The 9,396-nt window shown below is 27.0% G+C and overlaps 5 protein-coding genes across 5 annotated transcripts; 2 read left to right on the top strand and 3 right to left on the bottom strand.

The window, feature by feature from the left end:
* Nucleotides 1-740: 740 nt before the first annotated feature.
* On the bottom strand, nt 741-3,346 carry OCT59_020746 (uncharacterized protein; the record flags this gene model as incomplete). The annotated part of the gene is made up of 8 exons (XM_066149377.1): nt 3,207-3,346; nt 3,038-3,130; nt 2,791-2,956; nt 2,363-2,397; nt 2,207-2,279; nt 2,034-2,133; nt 999-1,151; nt 741-929 (listed from the first exon to the last, which is right to left on the bottom strand). Exons 1-8 carry the CDS (start codon nt 3,226-3,228, stop codon nt 741-743), a joined length of 831 nt encoding a protein of 276 aa, XP_065990288.1. The 5' UTR covers nt 3,229-3,346.
* A 993-nt stretch (nt 3,347-4,339) lies between these two features.
* Nucleotides 4,340-6,040, top strand: OCT59_020745 (uncharacterized protein). Its single transcript, XM_025321499.2, has one exon. The coding sequence runs from the start codon at nt 4,425-4,427 to the stop codon at nt 5,853-5,855; it is 1,431 nt and encodes a 476-aa protein (XP_025168725.2). The 5' UTR covers nt 4,340-4,424; the 3' UTR covers nt 5,856-6,040.
* Nucleotides 6,041-6,051: 11 nt separating this feature from the next.
* Nucleotides 6,052-7,120, top strand: OCT59_020744 (uncharacterized protein). The gene is made up of 4 exons (XM_066149376.1): nt 6,052-6,334; nt 6,401-6,491; nt 6,565-6,645; nt 6,724-7,120. Exons 1-4 carry the CDS (start codon nt 6,067-6,069, stop codon nt 6,974-6,976), a joined length of 693 nt encoding a protein of 230 aa, XP_065990287.1. The 5' UTR covers nt 6,052-6,066; the 3' UTR covers nt 6,977-7,120.
* On the bottom strand, nt 6,771-7,764 carry OCT59_020743 (uncharacterized protein; the record flags this gene model as incomplete). Its single annotated transcript, XM_025333866.2, has 3 exons — nt 6,771-7,079; nt 7,175-7,582; nt 7,665-7,764. 3 exons carry the CDS (start codon nt 7,762-7,764, stop codon nt 7,042-7,044), a joined length of 546 nt encoding a protein of 181 aa, XP_025168727.1. The 3' UTR covers nt 6,771-7,041.
* Nucleotides 7,765-7,788: 24 nt separating this feature from the next.
* OCT59_020742 (uncharacterized protein) lies at nt 7,789-9,396 on the bottom strand. The gene is made up of 4 exons (XM_066149375.1): nt 9,291-9,396; nt 8,861-9,208; nt 8,646-8,778; nt 7,789-8,543 (listed from the first exon to the last, which is right to left on the bottom strand). Exons 2-4 carry the CDS (start codon nt 9,185-9,187, stop codon nt 8,065-8,067), a joined length of 939 nt encoding a protein of 312 aa, XP_065990286.1. The 5' UTR covers nt 9,188-9,208; nt 9,291-9,396; the 3' UTR covers nt 7,789-8,064.

Below are 9,396 nucleotides of genomic sequence, written 5' to 3'. Positions count from 1 at the left end.
TAATGAAATCAAAATGACATCATTAAAAGGCGAGTATTGGGAGATTTAACAATAAGATAATCTGATTTTTGGCGTACTTCACAAATTTTGGTGATAAAATAGAATAGCTTTTTTAATTTATGCATTTTTTTATGCATTGTTACGATCAATACGATCTAATTTTCACGTCTAACTTAAAAAGTTATTGACCACTATGTAAATTCACGCCAATATGAATCATAATCAAATTTCTTTCCTATAAAAAAATTTGCTGACTTCCCTATAAAAAATTTTTATTAAAACATGCTGAAATGAGCAAAATTTATTAGTATAAATTAAATATATAAAAATATACTTAAATGGGCAAATTTATTATGTATAAATTAAATATAATTTAAGTATAAATTATTTAAATATATTTTTAAGTATAAAATTTATTTATAGGGCTTTCAAATATAATAAATATATAATAAATAATAATACGTAATAAATTTATATAAATAAATAGCAAGAATTCATTGTTAACTTATTTACTCGAACGACAGATGATTTGGCGGTTTCCTTATTGGTATGAACTATTTTCATTTGTGTCATGGGATCTATGGACATTTTTTCAAAGGTTAATACGTTTTTCTTATGATACTTTTTACGTTATAATCGATCATTTGCATAAGTTCTTGGTTGGTTAAAAGTTACTACTAAGAGAATCTACTTAAAAAATTTTTAACTTGAAATAAATTAATATATATTATATAATGATATTAGATTGATTTATTTACATATAGAATTATATTAGAAGCTGTTAGTTCAACATTTTTTAATGCACCATAGGTTGCCATTGATTTAAGTAATTCCTTCATTTTGGCGGGTGCCATATTACCTCGTTGACTGATAATTAAAGCTATAACACCAGCTACATGTGGCGAAACCATACTTGTACCTGACATTGTCTTAGTTCCATTAATACCAAACCAATTTGAAGTTATAACACACACGAATATTAGTTATTTATATATTACCTGAGGCAAATAGGTCTCTACGCACAGACCACTATTACTAAAAATCGGAATTAAATCGTCAATGCCGGTAGCACCAGTAGTAATAACTTCCTGTGTTGAAGCCGGTGAAGATTGAAGAATAACATGAATTTTCTCCAAAATAATTTCCTGCTGCTACTGTCACATGAATTCCAAGGTCAATAAAGGCCCTTATAGCTGCATTTGCTAGTGGAAAATATTTTCCCGTTAACGAGAGACTACAATAATAAAAATTTGATAATAACGTTTGATACTAATCATTAGAAGAAATATCAATTAAAGTATTTTACTTGACAATTGTTCGTTTTCTTGAATCGGCTTTATGTTGTTGAGCTACCCAATTCAACCCTGTTATACATCGCTCCAGGCCCCTCTTCTTTCCTTGCCAAGTATTTTAACAGCAATAACTCTAACAAGCTTGGCAACTCCATGAACGTTTATTAATTAATAATTTAAATCACACCTAACAAATAAGATTATTGGTTTTTTTTTGTTAAATTATAATAAGCGTTACCGGCAATCTTTAAATGTAGAAAAATAAATTTTATGAGAACAAGATTAATCAATAGAAAAAAAAATTTTTTTTAACATACAATTCCAGCAACATGAGTTCCATGTCTGCGTACACGTAAGTCGTAACATAAAAAAAAGAAAAAAAAAATTGTCTAAGTTATTCAAAAGAATACATTCACTATATTCAAATATTCAAATATACCCGTATTCATCGACATCTGAAGCATTTTTTCGAACGTTTATGCCCCACGAAGCTCTTCCTTCTGATTAATATTTATTCGCACTACAAAAAAAAAAAAATTATAGAAAACATTGTAATTATATCAAAAGATAAACGGAATTGAAAGTACTCCCATATCGATTACATAAATGTTCACCCCACTGCCTCCTGTAGCTAGAAACATGTATGAGGCAGTCTACGCTGGTCAATTTTACCCAAATTCTAAAAATATATTTGAATTATATAATTTATATAATTACGAAAAAAAAATAAATGGAACTCACCCATGTTGGATTTTCTTGCTTCTTTGTACCAATTTTTTTCTCTAAACTACAGCTAAAATTATCATTATCACCACGTAAATCATAAGTAACTTGTACTTCCCTATCCGGAATAATTAATTCAACATCGTTTCTTTTACTCAAAATCTCATCGACAAATTTTGGTTCAAACAAACCAACATAACCTCGGATCTCCAGTTTGTTGAGATGATGTTATCCAGGATAAATGACTTTGATATAAATCATCATCTTGAATAATTGAAGAAATAGTTTGGGAAATCGTGTTATCAATGTTAGTAGAAACGGCATTATTTTTTAGGTTTTATAATTACAATGTATGATCGTTTTTTCGTTTAAAGTAGTTGGACTAATGGTTAATACCAAATAGATTGTTAATAAAAAGAAATTTCGATAAACATTCATTTTTCGCTCCGTTTTTCAAAATTCAAATAAAATAAAATAAAATATCTTTCACAAGAGTTTATAAATTAACTAATTTCAAATAAATTTACCATTTTTTAAATTTTTTTGATCAAAAAATTATCAAAATTTATTTAATCAAAAAAATTAATCATTTAATTTACATATTTATTTGCTTATTTATAATAATATTATATACTCAAATAAAAAATAGAGAAAAATAAAAAATAAAATAAAAAGAATATATACAAAAAAAATATAAAATATATAAAATATATAAAAATGATGTATTACATTAATAAAATAAAATAGTTTTTATAGTAATGGTTATGTTACTAACGAAATCGGCCATAAATTTCTGATAATATTATCAAATCGAAATATATTTTCATCTGGGTGATTATTTATAAAATCGATTTGTCTTTGGGGTATTGTTTGTGCTTTTAGTTTAATCATGATATGTTTCGACGAAGAAATTATTGGCAAAACTTCCATTATTATCAATTCTAGGAAAGAAGGAGAAAACTCAAATAAATTCATTGTGGCGTAGAAACGAAACTCATTTTTTAGAAAAGATTGATACTTACGAAAATACCATGAGAAGAATGTTATGAGAATGAAAAGTAATGATAATTGTATGAGTGGACGGAAATGATATACGATATATAAAAGATCGTAATCTAATACAAAGTTAAAGAATTAGATTTTTTTCTCGTTCAATTTGATCAAATGATACAAATATTTTTAAATATTTACCTGCTGGGATTGAAACAATCATGGTTATTTCTTTGAAGAAGGTAATGTTAAATTTCTTTATTTCTTTTGAAATCGAAAAATAAATGCACAAAGATTATAAGATAAACGTGGTCAGCACAGTTTGTGTATTATGTATTACGAATAATTAAGAAAATTGAAAAAAAGAGAGTTTAGAGAGAAAGATATTTATTCGTTACAGAATAATGTTCTCTTTATATAAATCATAAAATTATAGTTATATGCAAGTATGTAGGGTATTATTTGTTTATATATATATTTTTTTTGAACATTTTGTATTCTTTATAGGGTTACATTAAGGTAAGTATTATATCTTTAGCTGATATTCTATAATGAGATAATTGGGTAAATATATATATATAATAAACAACATTGAACAATATATATTGTAATATTGTGATTAAGTTACTTTGAAGCTAGTCGCCCCTATTTATTTTTCTAAAGTAGCTTGTTCACCATAATGATTTACGTACGTAACGCCAGAAATTCATTGTATGCACGAACAATAATATTATCACATTTTATAATTTACATTGTTCTATTTATTATTTTTTCGCTTTTTCTCCTTTACTCGCTTTTTATTGGTTTCATGTTGTCACGATGTGTAATTATTATTGGTTTTTACGAGATAATCTTAAAAAAGTATCAATTCTTTTAATATTGTCTTAAGTCTTAACAATATTATAATAACATAATTTTTATCTTTGAAAATAGTATATTGGTGTTACAGCTAGATTTGTTTAAATTTGTACGGAAAAAACCTTATTAATTTTACTTCCATAAAAATCGATGTATTAATAAAATAATCTCCAGAATAATAGGAAATTAAATTTAAAGACAATGCAATTTCTGCAATATTACAATTTACGAATAAAGAAATAATACAATTGTTTGTTATAATATTACATAACTTGTGCTCCCCGAAAATGTAGATCCAAATTCTGTCTTTAGAACAAACAATCCTTTGGTTTAATCCCACCAGAATTAGTAAAATTCGGGCCAACCTCATGAAACGGCCATGTGACAAAATATCAATCAGTGTTATATCATATGTTATTGTTATATCACATGATTATCATGATTAATGTTTGAATATTTCACTAAACGCGGAAGTTGAATAATCTCTTGATTCGATATCAATAACTTGGCCCGTTTTTGGTTACCCTAGTACATAACTATAACTTTCTACGCGTTTCAAATATGCCTATTCAAACCTTCTCTGCAAAAGTTGCAGAAAATAAGCTGCCTATCTTCTATAAACTGATGCAAGAACTGTCTAAATGCAATGGCGAGTTAACTTTTGTTGTGCACCGGGATAGACTTGTTATTAAAACAAAAAACACCCCTGCTTTAAGTATTTTGGTTACTTTATATCGCAAATTATTTGACAGCTTTCAAATGGAAAGTCCAAAAATGTATACTATATTTTCGACAAGCATTCGAGATATTTTTTCTAGGACAACAGTGGATGTGAGTTCATTACGGATTATAATTGAAGAATCAGATAGTCTTTCTGAAGAAGACCTGGTGATATTTGAAGTTTATAGGAGAATGCGTTCGATTCAATCAAAACATAATATCTTTTGTAATAATATATCTCATAAAACATCTGAAATCAACGAAGTATTGATTCCACTTAATGAAGATCCTTCATCAGAGGAAAATCACTGGTCAATTAATTCGGAAGATTTGAAAGAATGTTGGCCTCGAAATTGTAAGAATGATACTATTAGATTCTTGTTTGCACCAGAAAATTTAAAAGTCATTAATTTAACTACATCAGATGATGAATTTGTATCTGAATCATGGTTAACTATACCAAGGTTTAAAAATGATCGTTATGAAATCAATAATCCAGTAGATATCAGAATTAATCGAAAATCTTTTGAGAGAGTGGTATGTCTCATTAATTCGTTAAAATGTAAATTTAATGCCCATTTTAGTGATTTAGATACAGAAGATGTATACCAACCTCAACCGTTTTATTTATGTGGAGAAATTGAGAGATATATCAAAATTGAAGGAAAAATTTCTGGGTCTCATATGGAATATGGGAATCAACCACATAGGGAAATTGAGGCTGCGTTAAATGCATCAAATCAAATAGATCAAAATACGGACAATAGTGAAGAAAGAGAATATCCAATTGCACCAATATTTCGTACATCAGAAGACACGAGTTCATACTCAACTGCTGATGAAAATTACATGCCAGTTTCATGCTCTAGAGTATCTACACATGATAGTGGTAACTCTAACACAAGAAATCATATGATTTATACATACGATGAAAATGTTTATCATAATTTAAATCCTTTTAATGTTGATGGGATAAATATCAATAATGTAGACAACAGAGAAATTTCTAGTATGTCTAATTCTCAAGCTGATACTACAAATAATATTAATAACATAGGAGTTCATGAATCTTCATCTTTTGTATCTGTATCTGCATCGGGTTTATCTCTTATACCCGATGAAGATATATCGAGAAGGCTAGAAGCGGTTAGATTTGGGGGAAATCGAGTTAAAGGTATGAAGAGAAGTTTTAGCTCGACGGATTTAGGTGATGATATAGACAATGATAATTCTAGGACAATTAGGTCTTATAGGATATTTAGTCAAGAATAATGATATTAAAATGATGGATGTATATATACGTTTTTTCTTAGATATATAAATATTAAGGACGCTATTTTTTAAGTGAATCACGTGAAGATTAACTTTATAAAATGAACGGATTAGTTTGGCACGTGAATGAATTTACTTGTACAACAACAAATTAATTTATATAAAGGCCCAAATTCTGTTCCCTTAATCTTTCTTTATCTTTTGAGTCAATATGTCGCATCATAATCATTTAGAAGAACCATTGTCAGAACAATCACTATCATCACTTTCATTAACACATGTAGAATTTAATCCAAAAGACCCACTTTCATATACTTATGCGTATATAACTTTATCACCTTTAATTATTTTAATAAGTTATGTTAGTATTATTGTTGCTAGAAGAGAATTGATGATGATTAATATGTTTTTTGGTCAATTATTTTGTGAAATGTTAAATTTTGGATTGAAAAAATGGATAAAGGAAAAAAGACCTAATGGCATGTATAATTAAAGACAAATGATGGATTTTTAAAGAAATACTTTATTAATATATGTATATATAGATAAACTTGGCTCAGGATATGGAATGCCATCTTCTCATGCTCAATTTATTTCTTATTTTGCTACTTTTGCTAGTATTTATTTGTATTACAAGTAAGTTGATTTAAATAAAAAGATTTGATAATTATTCATTCATTTAATTTTTTTATTATTACCAATATGATAGAATTACTTTCCATAATAATTCTCGGAAATTTCCAATAATTCTTGGACTAATAATATTTTCATGTTTAGTTTCATATTCAAGGTAATTTATTTTTTTTTCTGTCTTGAATTTTTCACAAACAGGGAACTTAAAAAAATCATCAATTATCATCAATTTTAGGGTATATTTAATTTATCATACAACAAAACAAGTAATAGTTGGTAATATATTTGGTTTAACTTTTGCAATATTTTGGTATATTTTATTAGAAAAAATAATTAGACCTTTAGGCATATTTAAAATAATTATTGAGTCTCGTTTAGCTAGATATTTTTATATAAGGGATAATTCATCCGTTAAAGATATTGTTAAAATTGAATACATGAATTGGTTAACTTTAATCGGAGAAAAAGAGGGACAAAAAACAGATTAAAAAAAACAAAAGAGATGTTATTTTTTAAACAAAAGTATTTAATACTTAGAAATAATTATTAATTCCTAAAATTCCATAACTAAATCAAACCATTTCTCAGGTCCTTAATAATAATAATAAAAAAAATTATTGTAATTATTTTTTTTAACAATTTTTTTTCCATGAAAAGAAATATAATATATATTTTTATTTTCTTACCATGAACAATTTCACTTTCTCCGATTAATTTAAATCCAACATTTTGATATAAGGGTATTAAATATTCATGAGCTAATAAAGCACATCTTTTATATTTTACTTCGTTATCAGATTTCTTTAATAAACTTATATATTCTTTTAATAATTTAGTAGCAACACCATATCTTCTATAACGTTTATCTACACAAACAGAGTGTATACAAACAGTTTTGCCTTCATTTTCATGTAAAGTCATTGATTCATGAGTTAATGTTTCAGATAATGTCGATGTTGATACAATGTAACCAATTAATTGTGGTGAGGGTGATAAAGAAGAAGATGGAAGGTATACGCCTAAGAATAATTTAGGTGCCACTTTTTGTCGATATTTTAATGTTTCTAACGTTGCTGCTTCTTCCGGTGGATATCCTATGTTAAAATTTTTAAATTATGAAAAAAAAAGGCCTTATTCATTATTTTATTAAAAATAATATTTGAATAATGTTAAAACCTTCAGATTCTAATTGAAATGCTCTTTCAATATCTAATGCATCTACATATTTAATTATTAATGAATTAACAAAGTTTTCTTTATCATTTGTGGTTGCCATTTTTAAACTTAAAAAAAAAATAAATGAAAAGCTAAAAAAATGCTTTTTTTTTTTATATTGATATGCTCGTGATACGGCGATCAAATATCACATGCTCATGATTATCTACTATTCTAATCACTAAAAATAAATTTATTCTTTAGATTCTCCAAAAAAAAGGAATGTAGTAAAATATTTATCAAATTACTTAACAAAAATTGCAATTATTATTGTTTTGAAGTGTAAATAAAGAAATTTACTTATGAAAAATAAATAAATAACTTAGGATCATAATTTAGGCAAAGATAGCTAAAATTGCAATTACGATTCGTTCACTTCAAGAATTGTTAATTCGACTCTTTCCAATAATTTTCTACTTGCTCCTCTAACCAATTTATACATTCCCCATACAGCTTTAAGAACGCCTACTACTACAATAACACCTATAAAAATACCCGCTAGTCCATCATTTCGTCCTCTTCCAACACTACCTCCGGTTGGTCCGAACCTAAACGTATTCCATGAAGGAATTGGACCAAACCACATTATAGAAAATAATAATTGTATAAATCCTATAATACCCACAAGCATAAACCCTAACGTGACATGAAGATAGTCAATAGTAAATATTGTTGCTATTGTTATAGGTTCTTTAAATAATGGCTCTTCATCTTCTTCAATATCATTATCATCTTCGAAATCGCCCGAGATAGGATAAAGATAAAGGAGAAATTTTGCAAGAAAACCTCCCATGAAAACACAAAATACAAAGAATGATAATGTAACAAGTGTAAGAACAACTTATTGGACAATTCAAAATAATAGTATTTATAACAAATTTAATTAGTGAGAATTTGCCCATTCAAGAATTAATAAATAAATTTGTAACTTTTTTCACTTACATTCATTAGTAGCAAATTTAGCTATTGTTGTTCTTCGGAACGCATATTTGTATTTACACTCATCACACTGAAAAAAACTGGATTTTTTTTGACTTCTTAATCTCCATTGATTTAAACATTCCACATGAACATACTTTTAATTGATATAATATAAGTCAATGCATTAAAATAAATACTTAAAAAAACGTGTAAAATAAAATTATCATTATAGTTACCCTCATAGTTCCTTTACATAGACACGGCGAAATTAGACGACCAAGACTACTTTCTTCTTCGGCTCCAGCAAAACATATACGACACATTTTATCTTCTGATACGTTATCATCATTACTCTCAATATTAGGTTCTTGAGACGGTTTTTCAGATTCTGCTTCGTTTATAAATTCTTCCGCAAAATTATCATTACTTTCAGTCGTGTTTCTAAATTGCTCCCACCTATACTTCATTCCTTCATATTCTACAGAACTTGAACTCCCGCAAGAGTTTTCCTCGAATAGACCGCTCTCAGAATTACTTTTACATAAATTATTAGTGCTCGTCATTTGAAAGATCGTGTGAATTCACTAAAAAACGAGAAAAATTTTATTTAAGCAACTAGTTTTGAAAATGAATGAATAAATAATGACACATGAAAATGATTATCACCTGATTGACTAGGAGTTAGATTGTGACAAAAATGACGTGAATCAAGACTTGTATTAGTTCATATTACTTTATAGTAAAACTAATGAAAACGAAGAATGAGAAAATT

Source organism: Rhizophagus irregularis, chromosome 3 (assembly GCF_026210795.1).
Source record: "Rhizophagus irregularis chromosome 3, complete sequence".
NCBI lineage: Eukaryota > Fungi > Glomeromycota > Glomeromycetes > Glomerales > Glomeraceae > Rhizophagus > Rhizophagus irregularis.
This window is presented reverse-complemented; position numbering and strand designations above follow the sequence as displayed.

Coding starts and splice junctions, on each gene's coding strand:
- OCT59_020745 (XM_025321499.2), top strand. CDS start 4,425: ATGCCTATTCAAACCTTCTCTGCAAAAGTTGCAGAAAATAAGCTGCCT.
- OCT59_020744 (XM_066149376.1), top strand. CDS start 6,067: ATGTCGCATCATAATCATTTAGAAGAACCATTGTCAGAACAATCACTA. Junction 6,492..6,564: donor AGTATTTATTTGTATTACAA/GTAAGTTGATTT, acceptor CCAATATGATAG/AATTACTTTCCATAATAATT. Junction 6,646..6,723: donor TGTTTAGTTTCATATTCAAG/GTAATTTATTTT, acceptor CATCAATTTTAG/GGTATATTTAATTTATCATA.
- OCT59_020742 (XM_066149375.1), bottom strand. CDS start 9,187: ATGACGAGCACTAATAATTTATGTAAAAGTAATTCTGAGAGCGGTCTA. Junction 8,779..8,860: donor TATGTAAAGGAACTATGAGG/GTAACTATAATG, acceptor ATCAATTAAAAG/TATGTTCATGTGGAATGTTT. Junction 8,544..8,645: donor TAAATTTGCTACTAATGAAT/GTAAGTGAAAAA, acceptor TTGTCCAATAAG/TTGTTCTTACACTTGTTACA.